Genomic DNA, 26,375 nt, shown 5'->3' on the forward strand with positions numbered 1-26,375 from the left:
TGTCAAAAATAAGGGGGGAGTTTCTTCCCCCGCCTCCACTCCACGATTATTATTTTGTGACAAAAGTCAACTAATGTCGTTTATTTAAATAAAGTGGATACAACAAGAAACATAATCATAAAGTATGGGCAACTATATTCACTTGTCGTCGAACAAACTTAGCCTCAAAGTTGTTATTATGAGATACTAACATTAAACTCAGATATGCCTACAGACTTAGAATGGATAGCATCGACTAGGATTGAGTCGCATTCAAAAATCACATTTTCAAAACCTGAGTTAAGAACCCAATTCAAAGCCTCCCATAAACCCAAAGCTTCACCTTCATGTACAGCAATCATAGTTTGCAATCAATCTGTGCAAGCAGAAACAAACTAACCCTATCCCTTATTATCGCGCATGCAGTTTCTGTAGCTAGTGGTATTCGTAGCTCTCGAATAAAACAGGTTTAATAGACGAGATATATAGTGTGCTTCCTAATAAAATGGGAGCCCAGATTAATGTTAGGTAGGTTCATATCAACCACTCTAGTTGCTTCTACATCTCTTAGCTTAGCAAGCATGTTTTAATTTATATTTTTGTACCACCACTGAAACTGTTAACCAGTTAATGTAACCAAATAAGCTCATCCAAACGCATCCTCACTTGTTATGTAACAAAAATATGTCTTCCTAGTAATGAAAATATTTCAAGCAAAGCTTTTAAACGGGTACTTTCATTGCATGTGCTCAAAGTCGATTTATGTTCAACGCAGGTTTATGTAACCATAATCAAAATCAAACCATTACAATAACAGGCTCTAAAGTCACCACAACATATATATCAGAAAACAATGAAAAAAAATCTTCCATTTCATAGCACCCGTACAATAACAAACTAACATGCTATTCATTCTAATGGAGCATTGCAGTTTATCACTCTGTCATAACTGGCTTGTTCTCGTTGGCTTTGAATCTCTGTTCTTTTGGCTTCTGCTCCTCGTTTTTCCTGACATACAAAACAATAGTTTGATTAAAACCCAACAACATAATCTCAAAAATCAACATCAACATGAACTCATTAACGATGAACATATATTGACCAAATTATCTATCATGCGAAGGGAAACCAACAAGGAAAATAACAGAAAAACAATGCAGCAGAAGTTGAAGCAATATAGAAAATCTCGCTCAAAAAGAGCAAAACAATTCAGCAAAAGATGAACATTAATAATGTTATATACATACAAAAAAACCCCAATTATCCTGGTAATCTCAAAATGATATGCAAACATGCAATTTTGGTACCAATAACCACCAACAACCATAACAGATACAAATGTTTTGGTAAACATTTTGAAATAAAAAAAAAAAAAAAAACTAATCATGCTCTTGAGACTAAACCTTGACTCCTCCATGAGGGGCTACGCATTTCTTTTAATCATTCGATGATAAGCAAGAGACCCACATTACCAACATAGATAATATTCATTTTATGCAAGCAATGCCAATAGTGTGACCCATACAGACACATACACAAACAGGAAATATACACAACTATAAATGCATCTTAACATGGCAAAAATACACAACACATTTCAAATAATATCCCTGATTAAAAGTTTACAACTTTTTTACAACGGAATGAATTCCATAACTTCAATACCCAACACCATATTTTGAAAACAATAAAGGCAGTGAATTCCATAATTTCAAGAAAAACATCAAACCACACGCCATAATTTCATACGATTAATCGTATCAAATTACAAACAATCATATTCAAAATCTGTCTTAACTATACTTGTTATATGCACACAAAAACTTGCAAAAAGAAATTGTGCACAATGATTCAAAAGTCTAGTAATTCAATCAAAAACTCAAAACCACCTTTCTCAAATGATTGTGCACAAATATCAAACCACACCATAGTTTCCAATCAATAATCATGTCTAGTTACAAACCATTATATTCAAAATCCTTCGTAACTAACTAACAGAAATTGTGCACAATGATTCAAAAGTCTATTTACTCAATCAAAAACTCGAAACCACCACAAAATCCTGTTCTCAATGTCGGACAGCTTAAAGAGGAAAATGAAAAGGAAGAAAAAAAATAAACTTCAGTTCAAGCCAATTTGCACATTAAAACTACGCAGCACCAACACATTAGAATAAACATGTGTCTGAGTGTCCGATAAAATTATGCAGCACCAACACATTGGTATAAACATGTGTCTATGTGTTCGATAAAACTATGCAGCACCAACACATTAGAATAAACATGTGTCGGAGTGTCCGACACTGAATAAGACCCAACATGTGCGGGTTACCTTCAATCACCTCCATATTTTCAACTTATTATCAGTGCCTACTGCCTACTACGTATCAGTGTTTGCATCGTCTGATGTTTGTGTGTGTGCTTTATAACATTTAACAGGGTTATCTATAACATAAATTCAAACCTAGTTGGATAAAGCTTGGTCATTATTCCATGTTGCAAAACACCCATCTATTGGCCTTCCACCCCATGTTCTTACACCAAAGGGCCGGTTTGAATTTTCTTATTTGGGCTTATCTATTGACATAAGTTTTGTGAAATTGTTTGGTAGAACTTATGAAAACAGCTTATGACAATTTTCATAAACTTTTTACAACTCATTTTCACAAGTTCTCCAATATAGCTTATATAAACAACTTATAGCATATACAAAAACAATTTAACATCTTTTTCTATAAAAACAGCTTATACATAAGTTTTTATCATAATAAGCACTTTTCTATAAGTTGCAAATAAGCTGTTTATCCAAGCAGGCCCTAAGTAACATTAACACACAAATTTCCCTCATTTTATTATTTCCAACATAAAAAAAAATAATAAAAACAGCACAAATAAGTAAAAGGGTATTCATAAAAATGATAGGAAGATGATAAAAATGAAAAGTTGAAAATAATAGAATTGAACAAAATGAAGAAAAAAGAGAGAAGAAGAAACCTCTTATCGGAGGAACCACCCTTCTGGCTGAGGAAGGATCGGAAAAGAGGAGAGTTGACGTCGTAAATCATCTTTTCTTTGTTTTCGTAATTCGAAAAAATGAAACCCTAATTCTTGCTCTGCGTTTCACAGCTTCTGAAACCTTCGAGAATTTATTATATATGCGAAATTAACGGGTCGGGTCTCAGTTGATTCAGCTTGCTTTTAAAGCCCATATTGCTTCTGTGTTTTGGACCCCACCCTCAATGACAAAAGAAATCCTCATAAAATTTGAATAAGATTTAACTCAACAATCCTCGTAAAATCAATCAATCGATATGATGAAAATTGTCCTACTTATAAACACATTTTAAAATTTTATCTATCTTATCCAATATGAGACTATTAAGAAAAACAAAATTAAGGTACAAGATGAGTCCATTTAAAGTGCATCACTTCAACAAACAAAAAAGTACATCATCTGGGCTTCGGCCCTCTTTGTAATATGAGACTTTTAATTTGGATGCATGAGTTGGAGGTTGTTGTATATACTTTTAACTTATTAGAACATGATCGAACTGAGCTAGAATCCATTTTGATTGATTATCGTAGAAATATCCTCGTTATGTAACAACTCTTATGTCGAGTTCTTTTAGAAGAGTCACTAATATAGTTGCTCATGCATCCATGTTTATAAACATTGACCATAGACTTCTCACAAGAATATAGTTTCACACAAAAATATAGTTGCTCTAAACGAACTATATTTCTCACATGTTGTAGAAAAGTTATCCAATCCAAAAATCTAGTACTCGCGGTTCGGTTCAATTTGGATGACTTCTGAAAAAAATCTATTAAAATCAATATTATAAAGACACTTTAAAACCTTAAGTTTGAAGCAAAATATAGCATAAATATACTGATAATTAACAATTAGGAATGAAACTAATTGATTATGTTTGAAACATGTAAAATAGTAAAAGAAATATATTAAACTTAACTAATAAGTATTATTAAAAAAAAACCAACAAGTAATGAATTAATGCAATATATTACACTAATAGAGAAATAAATATATGTAGTCCACAAGTCCTGACTCAACTAAGAAAATACTAAAATTGTTAGGTCGGACATCATCATCGGATTTCGAACCTCGACGCCTCCACATGCATGTGTGAATTCATAATGATGTTGTCATTTCATCTATCGTCTAAAAAATATGTATTAATATTTAGGCTTAATTCAATAATTGGTCCCCTAACTTAATTGTTGTTTTCATTTTGGTCCCATAAGTTCTAAAATGAACGATTTGGTCCCTCAATTTTTGCTTCAGTTTTCAAAAAGGTCCCGGACCGTTAACTTTAACTTTAAATGTCTAAAGTGGAACACAAACAATGTTGGTCCACCATAGATCCTATTAATTTTTAAACTTAAACCGTTTGATTTTTTATTTTAAACAACGACCATTCGATTTCGCAGGTCTATTTTATCTTATGGTGAATCAACAACAACTAATTAATTCTCTCTTTCTTCATCTTCATCCTCACTCTTCTTCATCATCTTCATCAACAACAACAACAATCAATCCAGGAATGCAGTCCTTATTTTCCAGAAATTCATCTTCATCACAATCAACAACAAAATCATCATCAACAATTCAAAATCCATAAATTCATCATCATCACCACAACATAGAAACAAGCAACAACAACAATCTTTTTTTTTGAATCAGCTTATATATTAAAATGCCACGCACCAGAGGTGCAAAATGGCTGGGAAATACACAAAAAACCCCTGCATACTGTAACAAAGTCCAGCAGCAACAGCGGGCTAGTACAGGAAAAAACAGCAAAAGGAAGAGCCGAACAGCACCAAAAAACCAAAAAACTGAACACACAGACCCTTCCTAAACTGAACAAGCAAAGCAATCTGCACTAACAACACAGCCCCTAATAGCAGATCCAAAAACAGCACCATTCATCTTCGAATTAAACACTCTCTAGGATCTAAACCGCTCGTGTTCTCTTCACCGCCGTTGGATCTAAACGACGGCGTGTGGCTTTCTCTCTCTTACAAACACCCACCGGAGGTGTGATGGTGGTGGATTTTGAGGTTAGATCTGAGAGTGATGGTGAGGATGACAGACATAGTTGAGGACGACATGATGGTGTTACCTCACGGCGAGGTGATGGCTAACGACGGCGATGATGGCAGTGGTGGGGGTTGTAGAAAAAATGGGAAGAGAAAGGAATGAGGACGAAGGAATGAGAAGAGAAGAGAAAGAAAAGATGATGTTGTTGCTATTGTTTAATTTTTTATATGTTGTTGTTGAATTGATTTGATGATGATGTTGTTGGATTGATGATGAACATTGAGAGAAGATTTTGTAAAATCTGGGTTGTTGTTCATGAGTGAGTGATGAAGATGAAGTTCAGAGAGAAGAAGAGATTTTTTATTTTTTTTTAATGAAAAAATGGAACAGTAGTAACGGCAGTTACTTATTTGACGGTAGGGACCATATTGACTGACGGAGCAAAAGAAAAGGGACCAAATCGTTGATTTTAGAACTTATGGGACCAAAATGAAAACAACAAATTAGTTAGGGGACCAAATATCGAATTAAGCCTAATATTTATTATGTATGCAGTCAATTCGTTTCAGTTTGCTTTTGGAAAAAGAATCCGAACTCCGATTTCATTTTAGCGGTTGTTAAATTAGAGCACATACAATAAATTTTGATTTTATGCGATTTTTGGTTTTCTTTAATCAATTTGTGATTTTATTTTGAACACCCTTTCCTAAAGCCATAGACCAAAACTGGTTACACCTTAGAAAAATAATTGTTCACGTAGTTAACCATTATGCTCCTAGGCCATAATTCGTAGGTGAATTAAGAAAAAAATGTAGGTACCAACTACTGTCTCGGCATTTCCTAGAGTGATTCATTACTTCAAGAAAATTGCTGTTCACACATTTGAGAAGGCTGTGACACACATGTAAAATACGGTTTTGCCCCTTCGGCAGTTAACTGCCGAGACATTTAAAATCTGCCTGCAGTTAACTGCCGAGGAAAACCTCGGTAGTTAACTGCCGAGGAAAACAATATTATGAAGACAGTGGCACTTTTTTCTGAACAAAAGCATGCGTTCATTCTTTCCTTTCTTCTCTGTTTTTCTTTCTTTCAAATTCAAATCCAAGGTTCATTCTTTCAACAAAATCATCTCAAGATCCTTTCTTTTTTCAAGTTTCATCATCCTTCGCCCCTTCCTCCAACTGGGTTATGATTCTTTTTCTGAAAAAAAATAAATAAATTATTATTTGAAGAGTTTTGGAGGTTATGATGATTCCTAGATTGAGTTTTGGAGGTTATGATGATTCCATAGGTTGAGTTTTTTATGTTTAGCGATGATTTCTATGCCTTCAATTGAATTTTCCATGAAGAAAATTTACTGGTGTATTGAAGAAAATTACTCTAATTGGGAAAATTGAAGAAAATTACTCTAATTGGGATAAAATTCATTGCTAAAATTAATTGTTGATGATTTCTATGCCTTTGATTGAAGAAAATTACTCAAATTTACTGCTAGTTGGATTCTGGATAAGTGGGAAGTGTTCTACGTTAGAAGTATTGAAGAAAAAAACAAAAAAAAAAGATTGAAGTGGAAGAAGAAGAAGAAGAAGAAGAAGAAGAAGAAAAGAGAAGGGTATGTTTTCCTCGGTAGTTAACTACCGAGATTTTCATAATATTGTTTTCCTCGGCAGTTAACTGCCGAGGGGGCAAAACCGTATTTTATATGTGACACAGCCTTATGCAATGTGTCAACAGCAATTTTCTTACTTCAAAACACATGTTCGTATATTACTGATAAAACAACCTCTCCATCTTATAAACCTTAACCCACATACCCAAGCACACATTTACCAAATATCAATAAAATATCTCGTTGATGTCTCATGAACCAGTATGTTAAGCTGCTACATTTTATGATAGAGTAATGATATTTGAACAACTATTTTGGTACAACTTTTGGGACAAACTTGTTGTTCTCTCTTCTCATTGGTCAAAAACAATGGAGAGAGAAAAAGGAAGAGAGAGAATAAGAAGATAAAGTGAGTATGAGAGAGAAAGTTGTACAAAAGTTGTACAAAAATGGTTGTACAAATATCATTTATCTTTATGATAATTGAATACTACTTGCCCTTACCGAGCAAGTATCCCTGTTTTGATCGAAATTCCTTGCATTAAAACGACTCACGGCTGGTCCTCGGATTTTGATCTAGAGGTAAATTCTACTAAGTTGATTTCAAAGGATTCTTATTTAGTCAACCTTTAATTCGATTAAAAAATAAAATCGAATTAAAGGTGAACTAAATAAGAACCGTTTGAAATCACATTAGTTGAATTCACCTCGTATGGCTTCTATTCGCGTAATACTTAAAACATTTGTTATGTAAACAATTATATGCTTAAGTCATTTTAGTGATCTTGTATATGTGATATAAAATAGTTAGACAACATTATCGGGTTTATAGGTTCGAAAGTTTAATTAAAACACTAATAGTAATTGGTTATTGGGTTTCTCTAGCAGTTGTGGTATTACTACCGATATGAATGCAGAGCTGCAACCTATTTTTCACAACCTTCAGACGACAGGGAATAATGACCTTCAACATGTTGAATGTGAATCAAAATGTCAATCGGCTTTGAATTTGATTAGTGAAGGAGTTTTGACAACTCACCCTTATGCACCTGTTATTGACCTTATTGAGAGGTTTATTGATTACCCTTGGCTCTTGTCTTTCCATCATTCCTTGAAGTTGAGGGAATGTAATAGATGTGCGGATTAGTTAGCGAAATATGAAGCAAGATTGGAGGGTGACTCGATCACTTGAAGGCAATGTCCAACTCCTTTTTCGACTACTTTTATTGCTTTTATTGCTGACTTTGTGGGGACAACCTTCCTTTGAGTTTAGCCTTTTTTTTTCCTTTGTGGAATTTGCCTTCTTTTTTTTTTTTTTTTACTTTCCCATCATCAAAAAACTAGTTAGACGACGATATTTACAAATTAAAACTAGGCATTGAGGATTTATCTTTCTCGCCAATGCTAATTGATTGATTTAGCCATCAGTTGAGTTACCTCATCCAATAGTAAACCTTTCAAAATTCGGTCTAAGATTTACCCTCAACAGCTTCCCAATTTAATAGTGTAGTCCCTTAAAAACAACCGCAACAGATTTTAACATAGCCACTCTAACAACTTGTTATTTCTATAAGGCTAAAATATGGTTTTAGTCCCTGCAAATATGCCTTGTTTTGATTTTAGTCACTGTAAAAAAAAATTGTTTTTGATCCCTGCAAAATTTTTTGTTTTTTAAAATAGTCCCTGGAGGAACTATTTTCAAAAACAAAAAATTTTGCAGGGACCTTTTTAAAAAACAAAATATTTTGCAGGGACCAAAAACTACAAAATGGGTTCAGTCATCATGTGCCACGTATGCAAATCATCACAAAAATGGGATCAGAGACTATTTTTAAAAACAAAAAATTTTTGCAGGGACAAAAACAAATTTTTTTTACAAGGACTAAAACCAAAACGAGACATATTTGCAGGGACTAAAACCATATTTTAGCCTTTCTATAATGCAACATAACTTGTTATTTCTATATATTTTCGAATTCTTGCTTATGTTAAACTCAAACCTTTGTTTTTGCATATTTCAAAGCTCACTATGCCTTCCTCCAATTCTAAAAATTGTTTCCATGAATACGACGATTGTAATTTAATTCAAACTCTAGCCTTTTCTTACTGCTTCAACCAATGAGTACACGTACAGTAAAGCTCACTAACCAAGTTTAAGTTTTTTAAGAGTACCCTACAGGGACCGTTGATATTCGTGTGGCAAAATTTGCAAAGAAACTATATATATTAACAGAGAAAAGCTTTGACAACTTAAAAACTGCAGCAAAGTGGTCTGGGTGAGAGCATTATACCATGGTGTTACAGGTTCGACTAGCTAGAGGTCTGGTGTTACAGGTTCGACTCCTTGCCCATGGTGTTACAGGTTCGACTAGCTAGAGGTATGGTGTTACAGGTTCGACGCCTTGCAACACCATTTTTAATATTAATAATTTAAAATAATAAAAAACAGCAACTCGCCGAGTTAAAAAAAGGTTCGACTAGCTAGAGGTATGGTGTTACAGGTTCGACTCCTTGCAACACCATTTTTAATATTAATAATTTAAAATAATAAAAAACAGCAACTCGCCGAGTTAGAAAAATAGAAAATAGAAAAAACAGCATCTCGCCGAGAGTTGAACAAAAAAATAGAAAAATAGAAAATAGAAAAAACAGCATCTCGCCTTTCGCCGAGAGTTGAAAAAAAAGGTTCGACTAGCTAGAGGTATGGTGTTACAGGTTCGACTCCTTGCAACACCATTTTTAATATTAATAATTTAAAATAATAAAAAACAGCAACTCGCCGAGTTAGAAAAATAGAAAATAGAAAAAACAGCATCTCGCCAAGAGTTGAACAAAAAAATAGAAAAATAGAAAATAGAAAAAACAGCATCTCGCCTCTCGCCGAGAGTTGAACAGAGGACCTACAACCCACCATCAAACGTATACCGCTAGGGTATACCGCTAGGCTAAGTATACCGCTAGGCTAACGAAGAAACTTTTATATATAGTTGACTTATACTATATATATACTTAAATGGGAAATAATCTGGTGTGGCAACTGCCACACCATGTTTCACATTGGATCCGCCCATGGTACCCTAGGAATTCGAAGTTCCATGCAAAAATGATGCTATCAAAATCTTTAAATTAAAAAGACTAAAATTACTAAAAGAGTAAGGGTGATCAAAATGGCACATAGCTCAAATTAAGAATTAAATACTGATAACAATTTCAAGTAAAACTAAAATGTATATAAAGTGAACAAAGTGTAAATAAACTTCAAATATAACATTTGGTTACACAAATTGGTTTTTGACGATTTTTCAACTAGCGAAATTTCGAAAATATTAATGTTAAAATGGAAAACAAAGGTACATAGTCATAGACGATTAGACGAGCCTGTACTGTACCCAAAAAAGTGCATACACGACCACACGAACACAAGTAGTAAAAATCTGTGTGCTACATACGTTGTTGAATTTCTCTGTCTCCTTTGTCATACAAAGTACACTGATGGGATATAGGTATAATTTTCAGAAGAAAAAAAAAAGTGGCATGTGTGGGCCACAAATTATTCAAACATTAAATATTAATGGACCGAATTTAGGTAGCTATCCTTACAAAAAAATTAGGTAACTATATGTGCTAGTGAAAATTTCTTGCATGTTACTATTGGTTTTTGATGTTATTGATATATTTAGTGTATTTTAGATAAAAGAGAATGATAAATGAATAATAAAATAAATTATTTAGATAAGAGAATAAGCACTTAAGAGATATAGAAACAAATGCGTCAATGGCATCAAAATGACATCCGTGTGTTAGCACCATAAGTATTTTACTATACAAAATCCTTTGTTGTTGACTTTTCTTCTCTTTTTTATTTTTTTTTTATACGATAAATTTAAGAGTGAAAGGAAAATATCATAGTTCAAAGCAAAAAATCCTGATACTAAAAATGTATTTATACGTTTTTTTTATCAAATATCTTATTAACTAAAATTTTACATCTTAGATAAATACGTGAAGAATTTGGAGTGTGAACCCGATCTTTTCATATATAATGTAATATCCTTAACATCTGAATTGTGTTGATGATGTATTTATAAAGTATTTACACTTACCTTTTTGAAAAATAGGATGCTTAATGGTATTAAATATTTTTAAAAAAGGTACAAATATAAGTTAGTAGTAATTTATTTTATTATTCTTAAATAGTATTTTCAATTAGTTTAAGTTTGTTTTCTAATAATCCTTTTATTCTTATTAGCAACAAAAAAAAAATTATTCTGATCATAGAACAAGTTCTTATGAGTAGCAATTTAGGAAACACAATACAGTAGAAACTCTTTAATTTAATACTCGGTAAATTAATAAACTCTCTAAAATAATAAATTTGTCCGGTCCCGACTTGGGTCAATGTAAAAAATTGAAAAACTCGATAAAATAATAAGATAATATCCCTTTATAATTTTCGGTCCCAAGAAAATCATAAATTAATAATTCATAGAAACTGGAAAAAAAAATATTAAGAATACATTGAACACATTTGTTCCTCTTGTTTACATTTACTGTACTTCAAAAGTCATTATTGATTTCCAATGCAAATGAACACAATAGTTACTAATTTACGTTGAGTCCCAAGGTTCGCTGCAACGTAATTCTTAGAGGCATAGACTAATTTGTTTACATTTACTGTACTTCAAAAGTCATTATTGATTTCCAATGCAAATGAACACAATAGTTACTAATTTACGTTGAGTCCCAAGGTTCGCTGCAACGTAATTCTTAGAGGCATAGACTAATTTGCCTTTTTGTTTGGTATGTACAGTATAATTACTTAAAAACTCTTTAAATTAATAATTATTAATTTATCGATAAATTAATAACTCTCTAAATTAATAAATTTCTTCGGTCCTGACATTATTAATTTATAGAGTTTTAACTGTATTTGTTTTGATTATTTTGAGAAAATTAATTGACTATTGGTGGTTTATCTTGCTAATTTTAACAGCAATAACGACCGATGATTTTTCAAAGAAAACACTAATCAATGGATTTGGATCTATCCTTTTCTCTTTTTTCACTCACTTGTCACACAAAATACAGACATATATAAGAAAAAATCGTTCATGTGTACATACATGATGGTTCATCAAAAAAATTATTGTGCAACATGTAAGGATAGAAAATGAGAGATCCAAATTTCTGCTAGTGTCTCTTTTTAAAAGGACACTCCTCTAGAATCAACCACATTTTACGATCCAAATGAAGTGGCTTATTAGAGTTAATGTTTTTTGTTTTTGTTTTGGTACAAACGAATTTTGTTTTTGACTGAATATAGTTTATAATATAATATGAAGCTTATGTAATTTCTAAATTTAAAGATAAATCAGGCTTGTTTCCACCAAAAAAAAAAAAATGTTGAACTTTACCATAAGGTTGACTGGTTGACATTGAGGGGCATTATCTATACTATCATGTATTGTATGTGTATATATGTATGGATGGCCACCCATCTAATCACCATTTCGTCGGTGCCCTTATAAGTTTGTTACCAACCAACTCGCACTATTAATAGTTTCCTCCATCTCTTTGTCTTACCCTTACCAATGTCGACGATGACAATTCTATCCCCACTTCATGTTCTTTCAAATCTTATCTTAATCTTAATATATATAAATGTTAAACAGTTCTGATAAGTTTGCCCTAATTAATCCCGCCTTTTTTGGTGGATCTGAGTAACTTTTATGAAGAAAAAAAAGTTTGCAAGTCGGCCGGAATCTTCATCGGATTCTGCGTTTTATTTTGAAGAAGAAGAAGAAGGAATGAAAGTATAGAGAACGTTGGAGACAGGAGAGAGGAACGTATGAGAATTATGTTTGTTTCCCATGTTTTTTGCTTATTGTGAGAGTGTGAGAGCCTATGGAACATGTTTTTTGCTTATTGTGAGAGTGTGAGAGCCTATGATTATTACAAGTGTCCAATAAATATGATGGTTGTAAAGTCCTTATGCATGGTGCATAAGGAAATGGCTTATGCACCATAACTTTTGCCGATTCCAGAGGTTGGATTGGGTAGATTCCAAGTTTGCAAGGAATCGAACCAGGTACCCTATGCTTACACTTTACAACTATAACCACTATGCCAATTCAATTTCTGTTGAAATATTGTTGCTTCCAAAATTGAAATACATGACTAAAACATTTTTTTTAAAGCCCCAACCGCCTTAGCAGTTTCCTCTCTCGTAGCAGTTATTTTTTATTATTAGCGGTACCTTTATTGATAGTAGTTCCTTCTCATTTTTTTTGATGTACGCTTACTACGTTATACGATATTAAAGTTGCATCTTTAAAATTGTAGATAATTTGACTGATCTAGATGATAATTTTATAATTAGAAACTTCACTTTTTTCTGTAATTTTGCCGGCCTCTTTATTTCTCCTATTAATAGTTCAAATTGGTGTAATTTTTGCAATTTTTTGTTGCTTTTTGCAGTCATTTCATAGCATAGTATTGAATGTATAATCAATATATGAAATTCTACAAAACCCGAGCATCGCACGGGTTAGAGTCTAGTCGATGCTAAAATCACATAATTGTCCTTCACTTCGTTGCATTTGCACAAGGGCGTGTAAATGCGTAAGCGAATATGAAATACGCCGAACCAAGAATGAGTGAGGCTAAAAATAAGGAAAAATAGTCACTTTTATCATTAAATTAAATGTGTAATAAGGAGCCATAATAATTCTTTAATATTATGAAATTACAAAGTAGTATTTTTTTTTAGACAAATTACAAAGTAGTTTTTGATTATGCAGTTTGTTAATCAAAATAATTACAGATGTTAAATGTTTCCTTTAACACCTTGTTTGGTCGTCCATTGACATGTGCATCCAATTCAATAGAGCTATGCCTCCAATTTATGGGGGTCTCATATATTTGATGATTGTTCAATAGGCTTCTTGGATTAATCGCAAGCCCCTCAATCGATCGGGTAACTTTTATTACACAAAAAAAAGAGAAAGAAGAGAAAACTACTAAGGGCACAGCTTTACTTGCAGCCTAAGCTACCATAGCCTTAGTTTACTTAGCTACTTGTTAGCATTTGTTACCTTACTGTGTACTCTCATTCTTGTGTGTGTGTGTGTCGGTTGTAACACCTCATTCATCAATAAGAAATCATTTCTATTCATTTTCCTTGTTTCCTAATATGATATCACACGCCTTTTTTTCCCACACCGGGAAAGTTAGTTATGATCCTCTAACTGTTTTCCATTGCACCTTCTCCTTCATTCTTCTTCATTGATCGTTATTCTTGGATCTTCATGAAATTGCAGATTTTCCATTCATTTCTTGTCTCGTTTTTTATTCTTTGTTCTTTGATTCAGTGAATTCATCTTCAATTGATCCTTTATTCTTCATTTTTCACGCTATTTTACGTGAATTTCTTCGTTTTTTATTCATCAATCTTCATCTTCATCATGCCTCCAAGAGCAGTTCCTGCACACCTTCAACAAGATACTGATTCTGTGTTTTTTGTTCATCCTAGTGAAGGACCAAATTCTCTAACCGTTTGTCCTAAGCTCGGTTCTAACTACCTTGCTTGGAATCGTTCTATGCAATGCGCATTGGGGACAAAGAACCATTCTTGTTCATGTTCTTCAAGATTTGAATCGTAATGCAAATAATTTTTTGTGAAACACCGTCTTACCAATTCTTCTTGAGAGTGGACTTGACATGATTCTTGAACTGATTAAATTAATCTACCATATTAAGTGGTGTTATAAATGAAACATTATATGTGAATATATATTACTACAGATGAATGTTGAACTGGTTGATAAAAATATTATCCACCAAACGCACAAGTATTTTCTTGACACTAGAGGATCTAGACTTTCTTCTTTATTGCTTTCTTCTTTATCAAATTTTACTCTTCTTCTCGACTTTGAATGACTAGAGTGTTGATTCAAAGCTTATTTTGTTTACTTTATGTTTGTTATTCATATTTTATTAGATTATGTCTCTCTAGAGAGTGTTGTCATTGTTTATCACGTAGAACCAATACAAACATATGGTTTAAACAAAAAATACGTCTCTTTGTTTAGATGTAGTCACACTAAATTAAAGTTACTCTAACATTTGTAATCATAGTTAATTGTTAGTTAGTTAATAATATCAACTATGGTTCTACATATGAATAACACCTGGAAAATTATTATTGGCCTCAGTGCGATGTGCATAATTCTCGAATAAGCACATGCTTGTATTAATATCGTGCATCCCATTATATTATGCACCCCATTATATGCGCTGTCACTCATTCCTCTTTATAGCCACGACAAACAAGACGAACCCCAACTATAAGTTCCAATCTCAGTGGGTTCCTTCTCTAACATTGCCACCATTTTATGTGTACTAAATTGTCCGTCTTATCAGGAAATCTTACTGAGCCCATTAAATATAGACAATAGGCTCTAAAATGGTACACAATTGATTCGGGACTTTGATCATCCGCCAGTTGTGCCTTGTAAATTCTTAACCATGTTATTTTCATAGTTTTGCGGACCTTTGATCAATATTTGTTCCTAACAAATTATCAAAATCATCCCATGAAAAGTGTCTGTCAGATGTGATCGACAAACCATCGACTTTTAAACCCAATATCATATGAATGTCCTTCAACGTTATTATACATTCACCTGTTGGAAGAATAAATGTGTGTGTCTCATGTCGCCACCGTTCAAGTAATGCACAAACAAAACAAGAATCTATTTGAAAACTTGTTATTTTTGTTGGCATCAAAAGATCGGATCGCTCTACATATGGTTCTATGCATGCATATGGCTTTGATATTTTGTGACAACGATTTCTCACATAATGTGTTTTTTCTTCCTACACAAAATAACATTAGTTAGTATATTAAAACTAATAGATAAAACAACATAAACATAAGTTGTTATTATGCAAATAAATAAATAATAAATATATTTGGATTGGTAGAGACGTGACAGGATCTGTGAGCCATTTCCACCCAAAGAAAATTAGATACGTCCATGTTGAAATTACAGTTAAAATGAGAAAGTGCTAAGTTTGAAGTGAATATTGAAGTGAGTTTGTAAGTTGTGAATTTAAGGTAAGTGTCGAGTATATACATTTCACCACATGTAATGGCAAATAGTGTAAATTCGCCATTCCAATCTTCAAACACGGCTGCATGCATGGCAAATGACAAGTGCTTGCCATTTTAGATATTCAAACATTGCTCTCTTTTCTAAAGGCATGACAAGAAATTAAACATGAAAGCTGCTCTCTTTTGGCTGCATGCATGTCATTAAGTGCATGAAAGTTGGAATGAGAAAGAAAGATTCTTGCATGAAATGAGAGGTCTAAAAAATGAAAGATTCTTGCATGAAAGTTGATCTCACCCATGTTGTTAAATGCATGTACATGCAATAATACAATCCATTCATAGTGTTGTTAAGTAGAGAAAGTCTAAGTTGGTCACAAACACAAATAAATATGACTTAGGCACACACATAGATGAGTAAAATTTAAAGATAAAAGTAAAAAATGATGTGACTAATTTCCTGAAGCAACAAGGCTATATGAATTTTCTGAAGCATATGACATATTTGCAACGTCGTAAATGTCAAACACAAAACACTTAAGGTGAGTAATTGAATAATATTAAAAGTAAAATAAATACACATTAATAGTAAAACACATACATAACATCAGGGATATTAATAACGTGTATCTATCACATTGATCGACAAATTATTCAGAATCACTCATAATACAATATTTATTTCATACAATGCTGAGACATGTTACTTTTATACGATGCTCCTATTGACATGTGGAACTAGCTAACTCTAAAGTACTTAGTGAATAAACATAATACTATGCCATCACTTTTAAATGGATGAACAACACATATATTTAACCACATCTTACACTATAATTACATTTATAATTACATATATGAACAACACATATAACCCTCTCATATACCTTCCTTCTATAGTCACCCTAGGTCACTCTTTGATAAGAAACATCATTGACACGAGTCAAACATTCTCACTGATAACAAATCATTCATGACATTCATAATATACATGTTTATATTTTCATTAAATTCATTATTAGATCACAAAATAGTTTACAACTAACATAATAACCATTTATTAAAACACATGACTTTGTTCATAATTCAAATTATATATTTGTTCACAGTTCAAGAAAATCATAACATTCACATTTATTTTTGCTCATAGTTTACATACTTATATATTTACAATATGCTTTAATTTTTTACTCCATTACATTGTTCTAATACATATTTAAGAATGACATATACAAATAACAATAACCTTAAAACATATAAACAATTAAATTTCCAAACATTCAATACAATCTCAAACATTAATACACCAATTTCAACGTCTTAATGATAATATTAATTTAATAACTCACATCATTATCCTCATAAAACCACCTTCATATGACAAGGTATAATTTCACATTAAACTCGATCAAATCAACATATTAACATTACATATTAATTTAATTCAAAATCATCAAACCTTATCATCATACCTACACATATTTTAAATCCTCAATTATTCAAATTCTATAATTAACCGATTAATTACTAAGAGAGCTAAAATATTTGCAAGCCCCATATAAATGTGGGAAATAGACTCTAAACATCACCTAAAACCCATTTGTTTAGTGCATAAAATTTCACTAATGTTATGAAATTAATCTAAAGTATTGCAAGATATTATAAAGTATATAAGAATAGAGAGAACAAGAGAGTATAATGTATTGCTCCTCAAGTGTGTCTTTGCACTAAAATATGAGTCCTATTTATAGGATACAATATGAGCAAGTGAATGATCAAAGTAATTAAGGACCACTAACCATCCATTCACTTATGGGAGTTATAGGAGGTGGAAGACTAAGGATGGACATCCACTGAGTTAATTTTTCATAACAACTAAGCTTTTCTTCAATGTCTTTGATATAATCAAACCTCACTAACATATTAACATGGCAATGGTGACATACAACTGGTGGCGTAACATAAATATTCTTCTTGTGGAGGCTATAACAAAAGATCTATGGGAGGTTTTGATTAGAACTCGTATGAACTAATGAGCAGATTTCAAGATTTAAACAACCAATGAATATCCACTTTATGAATATAAACCCTCTTCCTAGTAGTTGTCCGTCTTGGTCAAGATCTTCTCATGGATTCATTAAATGTAACATTATCACCAATATCTCATACCAAATAAATAATCTGTGCATTATCTAAAGGACAACTACCCATGTCCATGAAGTTAAAACATTAATTCCTTGGTATTGATGAAGTTTCAACTCTAATTCTATTTTTAAGTTTAGATTCTAAACTTATGATGGATGACATTAATCATCCACATGTTGATGAACACAAAATTCAGTAAAATTGATTTAAGTTGTAGGTTCTCTATAACAATTTACTATATTAAAAAGTTGTTTTTATAGGTAGACAAACAAATGAGGTTTCTAACACTTATTCTAAGGTATCGATATTTTAGTCTTGTTTATATGTTTTTCATTATATCCTTAATTGTATTGCCTTTATTATTTATAATGAAATAATTTTCTTCTTTTTATATTGAAAAATGTAATTTATTAAGAAACAAAATCAGTTGCAATAGAAGCAATACAATGAAAACAATCCACAATCTAAACAACATTAATATATTATGTCAGGATTAAACATTTGCAGTTCTTTTTGCATGCATAAATATATAAGAAGCTAGGGGTCAAACACTAATAATACAAAAATTTACTATATCCAAACCGAACTAAAGCATGAGTTGTCAATATGAGAGATATTAAAAGCTCGAACCACATTAAAAATGTATCGTTCAACTGCAGTATGGTGAAAAACAATATCAAGAGAAAACTGAAGAGCCATACAAAAAATCCTAAACACTAAACTTCCTTAGCCACATCAGTGTCAAGTAAGGCTACCAATGGTTAATGAGTGACCATACTTCGCTTCTAGGGGAATAAGTTGGAAATGAATTTGGTTCCTATACATTTCGTCAAATATTCAATTCTTATTATGGCTATTGTGCCACGACTATGTTCCTTTCACAACTATTTTACTATCTCGTAATCTTATATCTTATAGTGTATGCCCTATTTATAATGAAAGTAGTGAAAATACGTTACTTGATTTTCTTTTCAGCCTGCATGCCAAGGATGTCTAGTCCTTTTGTCACCACCGGTCGGTTACTCCTCATACTGGCTCCATTGGACCCATTCGAAATAATTTCCTACAAAGATGATATAATTCATTTCAAATATTGACTCAATTGGATCCATTATTCTGTGGAGATTGGATGTTCTCGCAATAAATGTATCTTTGAAGATATTAAGCATTTTGTCCAAGATATTGGTGTTCAAGTGTTTTCTCATTTGCATCATATCTTGAAAGCTTTTTCTTCTCATACCTCCCACATTGTTCAACAACTTGCTCCCACCATAACTTGACTACTACAGCTCTCAACGATGATGGCAGTGTGTTCCTAGATTTTAATATGGGTGGTTTTGGTGGTCTTATTCATGATCATAAAGGTTCTTTTCACATGTTTTATTACGGAAAGTTAGTATATCTTGCATTGTCCATGCTACGATTTTGGGTTTATAACATGATTTGAAGTTTTGTTGGGATACTGGTTTAAAGCAAGTGTTGTTTCTCTATGGTTCAACTATTATTGTTGACCTCATCCAAAAGGATTTGAATATGCATCACAAGTATGAAAATTTGATCATGATTGTTAGGCATTTTCTTCACAGAGATTGGGTGGTTAGTTTGTGACACACTTTATATGAGGGTAACAATGGAGCTGACTTCCTAGCTAAAAGAGTGCTTTAAGTATTTTGCATGAAGTCCCTCCTAGTATGACCTATGTTGTCTTAGCAAATGTCATGGACGTTGAGTTTGTTCGACCCTATTTTGAGTCTCTTCCTTGTTTACCCTCCCTCATGTAATAAAAAAAATCAATCTCATTACATTTATTTAATCCTAATGAATTAGAATTTTGTTTCTTAGAATTGTGAACGAAATATTTAGAATAGGAAAATATTAATGAGTGTCTCCGGACGGTCTTTAAGGAACTTTTTTTTTTTGAGGAAAGTCTTTAAGGACCTTAAATGATAAATTTAATAAAAATTTGTGTATTTAATATATTGAAATTTGTACATTTAATATATTAAAAATTGAACTATTTCTAAAGACAATCGTCAGCAAGACCCTTTAGAATAAGATATAAACAAGAAGCTTTAGGGGCAATATGGTAAAGCCAAATTTGTTTCTAATGTTGTAACCAACCTCATTAGTATCTGTTGGCTCTTTAAAGGGCAGCATTGACATTGAACCCACATAATAAAAGTCTCAACTAGTAGCTACGTTCACATTTTCTCACTCTACATAACTTTCTCTCTCTCAACAACCATCAATATTCAATAATACCACCCTTCCATTCCACCACCCTTCTTTTTCTTATTTTCTTCTATATACAATACAAGTATATTAATAACACACAATACAAGAGGAGGGAGAAAGAAAAATTATAAAAAACAAAACAAAAACAAAAACAAAAACAGAAACAAAAGGTGGTAGATGCATGAGCCACAACACACACATTATCTCATACAACTACACTCACCACCTTGTCTTCCTTCAATATTCCTATAAACCCCTTCTTTCTTTTCCTTAAGATTTTCTCACTTAGATTCTCTCTTCTCTTTCTGTTGTCACCTTATCCTTTTTCAGGTACCCTTAGCTTTTACCAACAACAATGGCTTGTTGACTTGTTCTTCCCATTTCCGTACGTTTTTTTGTGTCTTTTTCTTTATGTCCTTTCTTTCATTTAGTTTCCTTTTTTATATGTTGTCGTGTCCGATGTCCGTGTCTGAGTGTGTGCTTCGTATGATATGATGACACTGATGAGCTGCAGAATCGGAATGTTTGAGTTGACTGATGATAAAGTCTTGGTCTTTCTATAGTTTCCTTGAATGGGTGTTTTTTGAATTTTGTTGTGAATGTGTGTGTGTATTTTGGTTTGTGATTTGTGTGGTCAAAATGGGTTTGTCTTCTTTGTTACTACCCTTTTCCAAGAAAGGTGGTAGGTTGATGGAGTTGACTTAACCAAAAGGAGAAATACTTTGGTTATGTTCATGATTTTTGTTTTCAAATTGTGTTTCCATTCAATGTTTCATTGAGCAAACTAGGATACCATCTTTTTTCTCAAAAGATTTGTTTTTCCTTCTTTGCAAATTAGTTTTATCATGTTTCAGTTTTAAAAGGGTTTGAACAATGCTTTTTGCTATGATAAAATTGGATAAATGATTTGAATTATGTTTACAAAGGTTTATTTCTAGGTAAGAGTGATTGAAACTGTGTCATGTTCAATTTTTCTCCGCATTTGTATCTGTACTTGTTTATGGATGATTTTGACCAAGGTGGTTTTTAAGCATCAAGTCAAAGCAGGAAAAACTTTCAGCTAAATCTTTTATGTGTGATTTAGTTCTTGATTTCTAACTGATGTTTTCATTGTTTAGTGTCAACTTTTGATGATTTTCTACCTATTTCTGGTCCTATAATTAGGAAAAAACCATTGCTTTTTGTAGTATAACTTGTCATGTGTGTATGTCACCCTAAAGATACATTTTGCCTTTACTAATTGTGGTGTGTTTGGTTAAACAACTTATTGAATAAGTTATCATATAAGTGCATATTTGTAAACTATTTTTCTAATCCAAGAGAGAATGTAGTTCAACTGTTTTTTATATAAGTTGAAAGCTATTTTCGCAAGTTATCTTTGGGAGTTATTAAAATAAGTCGAAAACAGTTTATGGATATGTTATAGCTCATTAGCTGTTTTCATAAGTTCTCATATGAACACTTACACTTATGTCTATGCCATAAGATAAGCCCAAATAAGCTGTAAATATGCTCTTTCAAACGCACGTTTGGTTGCATATTGTTTTCTTTTGGAATTTACAGCATTGTTTGGTTTTACAATATTGAACTGATTATGAAACTTTTTCTTCCCCTATAGGTCCAAGTAATCTCGTTTACCTGTTTTAAAGGAAAAAAACGGCTATGGTAGAAAATTAATCATCATGCTTTGGTGATTCGGTAAAAAGACTGAAACTAACAATGGTAAGCTTAAGAAGGCGCAGGCTCTTGGGACTATGCTCAGGTACACGTCGGTAAACCTATTCATCATGCTTTTGTATCTATTACTCGACTGAGATGATTTTCCAATCATTTTTTTTTTGCCTTTGCAGGAAGCAGTTCCTTTGTCTCTCCTCTTCCTCTATACTGTGAGAATCTAACTGGTTCTGAAAATTTGTCTTGGCATGCTAAACCCAAGAGTGAACGGCCTATGCTTTCAGATGATGCAAGCATCCCAGACAGTGTAGGAATAAGATCACTACTAGTAAATAATTGTATATATTTTTTTTTTTGAAGTTTTTCTTTCGCAAATTTCAATCCTATTGATAAATCTGTTTAAAGCTTCTTTTACTTCACTTTCCATTTCAACGAGGACTTTTATTTTATCTTTTTTTCATTGGACTGTGTTAAGAGTCTCACATTTGATGACATATGGTCTGAAAAATGAGTTTAGAACCGGGAGGCATCCCTCGCCTTTCAAGTTGGTTTTGTAAGGATTAGTAGCAATCCAAGATTCGTCGGACCACCCACTATCGGACCACTCAAGTTACGCTTTAGATATCCAGTCCTAGACACAAGAGCGTGTTAAGAGTCCCTCACTTGATGAGATATGATCTGAAAACGAGTTTGTAAGTTGGATGCATCACTGATCTTAGAGGCCGATTTTGTAGGGTTGAGTTAGGCCTAACCTAAATTCTAAGACATTGCTTCTGATTCAATTGAAAGATCAGGTAGATGAAACTCTAACATACGTTAAACCATTCATTTCAAAATGTTCAATATTAGAAAATTCAGCAAATTAGAGTTACTACATTCAATTACAAGACTAACAGCTTTCTGAACATGTTCTGTTCTGATCATAAACATTCATCTGTAGATGTTTTACTATCGCCTCTTCAGAATGGATATGCTCAATAGCGCCATGGTTGGATAATTCTTCTTTTCTCTAAGATTTTGGCTAGTTATTTGGATAAACATGATGATACTCAGTAATCATCATTGGAATTTATCGACCACTTTAGCTCGCTTCGGCATTCTAATAGTAAAAGGCAAGATGAAAAATATTTTGAAGAGGAAGTTTAAAATTGGTCATCATGCATATTTTGCTTGTCTTCTTCAACTGGCTCAATGCATTATCTTTCATCCGGTTCAACCATGGTTGAACCGATTAAACCAATTGAACCATGACCGGAAGGTCTCACCAGTTCAGTTTTCAGTCTGGTTTTTAAAACATTACTCGATAGTCAGCATAATCAATTTTCCTTGTTACCGACGAAGCAATACCAAAAAAGCTATATTTTATCAGCCGTCTTTTAAAAACTAGAATGACAGCATCCTCACTGCTTTGATTTACAACTACCACCACAATGAAGCCTTATCACACCGGGTGGGATTGATATATTGATCTTTTACTACTAGAATCAAAATCGATTCTAGATTGATGAATTAGCAATTTTTGACCAGATGTGATCAGAATCAGAATAAATGTTTACAAGGTTGATAAATGTATGAAGTTATGCCCTTGGCGTCGATCTATTATTTATTTATTTAATTATATCTTAGACAGACAAGAACTTACTGAATCTGTTATGTTTTCCAGAATACTGTTGTGCAAGAAGAACCAGGTTCATCAAATATTTCTGGTTCAAGCTCATCCAAAGAGCTGCTTATTCAACCAACCCTTGGTTAGTTGTTTACTATGTTTTTCCTCATTTGCAGTGTTATGTATGGCTTAGTTTTTTTATGACTAAGCTGATCCAAATAAATAGTTTTTGATTTAGGATCTGTTTGGAACAATTAGTGATTGGAAATATATTCTAATGTCTTAAACTTGTTATAAACTTGCTTTAGAATAAGTTAGATTGATTCACTAAAGAGGGGAAAACTGTAGTTTCACTGAATGCACATAATGTTCATACTTGAGATACAATCACACTATTTTTCCCTAATGTATGAATGTTTTTTCCTTTTGATACAGCTTGTCCACTTTATATTATAATTAGATATCTTGAAACTGTTGCGGAGCTTAACTTCGTTGATATCATTGGTAGAAATGTTTAAACTTTTCATATTTCATAGGAAATGTCCAACTAAGCTTATTTAAGTATGTTTTACTGGTCATTAACAGTTTCTTTATTGATCATCTTTCCATCAAATTCTCTATTAGCTTTTTTAATTTACGACTAATTTCTTGTGACCTACTTTACATTGCATTTAGCAGGACCTGCTGTCAAACGTAGGAAGCGACATAGGAGAAAGAATTTACATAGTCAAGAAGTCAGCATGAGAGGTGTGTACTTCAAAAATATGAAGTGGCAAGCAGCAATAAAAGTCGACAAGAAACAGATTCACCTAGGTACTGTTGGATCGCAAGAAGAAGCTGCTCACTTATATGACAGGTACTACCTTGAGTTCTATAATGTTGTTACCAACAGCTTCGCTTTTGATAATCACGGTGAGAATATGCATTCCTTTCAATGTCAAGTTACCTACTTCTGTCCCCGACGATTGAACTCAGTGGTATGAGTTGGGACACTGAAGTGGTGTACTAAGATGAAGGTTTAGGGTTCGATCTCTGCTGCTAACAAATTTTCAAGAACTTTAGAAATCTGTTAATGCTAACAAAATAAAATATCTTGGTGTTTGAATTTGCTATATTATGTTAACCATGATCTACTTAGTATGAAAAACATCTCTTTTTCTTTAGGGCTGCTTTCATGTGTGGGAGAGAGCCAAATTTCGATCTTCCAGAAGAAGAGAAGCAAGAACTGCGCAAATTCAAATGGGATGATTTCTTGGCGATGACTCGACAAGCAATCACACGTAAAAGTAATCTTTCTCTTTGAACTATGCCACATATGCTTTCTTCGATAGAGTTTAATAACTATACACCGACAATAAAACACTTGCGTCTCAAATATAATTGAATACATGTGTATGGTTATTAAATTCCTGCTAGATATTACTTGTTTTAACTAAACTTTAATTCTTTTGTGCAAAAAATCTAGAGCTCAAGAGAATGATTAGCCCAGAACTGCAAAATAATCTTGAGATGCATCCCTTGCACAAAGATGATTGGGAAAGTATGCAAGGAGTGAGTGGCTTTTCTGCTTATGAAGATGCAGATCAGAAAACATCAATCTCTTGAAATTTATGATTCATGAACCACCTCATGCTAGATCCATTAATTATATTGTAGAAAATTCAGCATTATGACATACCTTGATAGCATTAATAATCTTTTAAGACATGCAAATTATTACACATTATTAACACATTAAAGAGTGTACATCTCAAGTTGGACATTGTCAACTTTCAGGTGCTGAGATCCTTAATAAATCTACCAAACTAGTGCAACATTTATTTTCTTCTGTGCAATGGAAATAAAAATGCTTCTGTTCATTGCCACATTTAAGAGATATCTAAAAGTTTTCTTATGCAGTTAGATTGAAATTTTTTCACCCTGCAAATAGGGTCTATATTTAGTATTAAATAATGATTACATATTGACATTTATTTTTGTATGATTCAATAAGTAATTGATAAACATATTTTAGTGTCACTGTAGACTTTAATTGACAATGTGTTTCCCCCTCATTTTTCCTTGGTTTTTGGTTTTTTTTTTTTTTGGTCAGATAGCCTAATGACTAGAATTCACATTTATAAGGTGAATAAGTGGGGTGTCCGGGGTTCAAACCCCGACCCCTGCATATAATAATGCATTATCCTACCAACTGAGCTATGCTCATCCACAAATTATTATTACATAAAATTAATCGGCATTTAAATATTAAGTTGATACTCTATTCATGAACATGAGGGTTTTATTTTCATTTTACTTTATCCCTTATTGTATCATATGGTTTTTACTCACTACCAAAAAAAAAAATATGGTTTTTACTGTATAGATATTTTACCATTTGTTATTTTTATATATTTTTTGTCTTGAATAATATTATTTAATTTTAATCAATTTTATAAACTCTTAAGTTTTCAATATGGAGTTTCTTATATAATCACTAATTAGGGCTCTATAAATTTAAATTCTGATGTATTAAATTAGTTAACATAAAGTAAATTTATCTTAATTCACGTAATTTATTTCATACTTTTATCTGTGGCTTAAAAATTTAAATTTTCCTAAAAAAAGTTTAATATTTCATAGTTTAACCATAACTTTCATAATTTTAATACTATTAGGTCAATAGTCAATGTTTTTTTCTTTTGACCGCATTTTTGTAGTCAATGAAATGTCGGTTTTGTGGCTGAAAGCTCTTTTTAACTCAGTATTCTGATCATCTTGAGAAAATTAAAATTCAATCTTTTTGGTGGCTGAAGACAAAACACGTCAATTTTGCTTTTAATATAATATGTGGTGGTTGAATCCCTTTTTATTCTTAGGATGAGTTTTGTGTTACTACTAGTTTATTGGCTTTCTTTCTAGTGGTTTATTTTCTTTTTCCAATGTAATTGATACTTTTATTCATTGCTCTC

The 26,375-nt window shown here is 32.3% G+C and overlaps 2 protein-coding genes and 1 long non-coding RNA gene across 12 annotated transcripts; 2 read left to right on the plus strand and 1 right to left on the minus strand.

Moving 5' to 3' along the window:
• Positions 1 to 699: 699 nt before the first annotated feature.
• LOC146906946 (wound-responsive protein-like protein) lies at positions 700 to 3,102 on the minus strand. Its single transcript, XM_085731159.1, has 2 exons — positions 2,973 to 3,102; positions 700 to 987 (listed from the first exon to the last, which is right to left on the minus strand). Exons 1-2 carry the CDS (start codon positions 3,041 to 3,043, stop codon positions 915 to 917), a joined length of 144 nt encoding a protein of 47 aa, XP_085587285.1. The 5' UTR covers positions 3,044 to 3,102; the 3' UTR covers positions 700 to 914.
• Positions 3,103 to 5,924: 2,822 nt separating this feature from the next.
• LOC146906947 (uncharacterized) lies at positions 5,925 to 6,362 on the plus strand. Its single transcript, XR_015019930.1, has 2 exons — positions 5,925 to 6,285; positions 6,317 to 6,362. It is a non-coding gene; the product is annotated as an uncharacterized LOC146906947 (long non-coding RNA).
• A 13,977-nt stretch (positions 6,363 to 20,339) lies between these two features.
• Positions 20,340 to 25,289, plus strand: LOC146906948 (ethylene-responsive transcription factor-like protein At4g13040). 10 transcript variants are annotated; one of them, XM_085731168.1, is made up of 7 exons: positions 20,340 to 21,082; positions 21,763 to 21,906; positions 21,995 to 22,125; positions 23,482 to 23,566; positions 24,100 to 24,280; positions 24,589 to 24,710; positions 24,890 to 25,289. In XM_085731168.1, the coding sequence occupies exons 2-7, from the start codon at positions 21,864 to 21,866 to the stop codon at positions 25,027 to 25,029; spliced, it is 702 nt and encodes a 233-aa protein (XP_085587294.1). In that variant the 5' UTR covers positions 20,340 to 21,082; positions 21,763 to 21,863; the 3' UTR covers positions 25,030 to 25,289. The 10 variants fall into 10 exon arrangements, with proteins under 10 accessions (XP_085587294.1, XP_085587286.1, XP_085587290.1 ...); XM_085731160.1 differs by having other exon boundaries at positions 20,340 to 20,529; positions 21,995 to 22,146; XM_085731164.1 differs by having other exon boundaries at positions 20,340 to 20,529; positions 21,995 to 22,146; positions 24,103 to 24,280.
• The last annotated feature ends 1,086 nt before the right edge of the window (positions 25,290 to 26,375 follow it).

Source organism: Medicago sativa, chromosome 7 (assembly GCF_051527215.1).
Source record: "Medicago sativa cultivar Bolivia chromosome 7, Bolivia_mono, whole genome shotgun sequence".
Classification (NCBI taxonomy): Eukaryota; Viridiplantae; Streptophyta; class Magnoliopsida; order Fabales; family Fabaceae; genus Medicago; species Medicago sativa.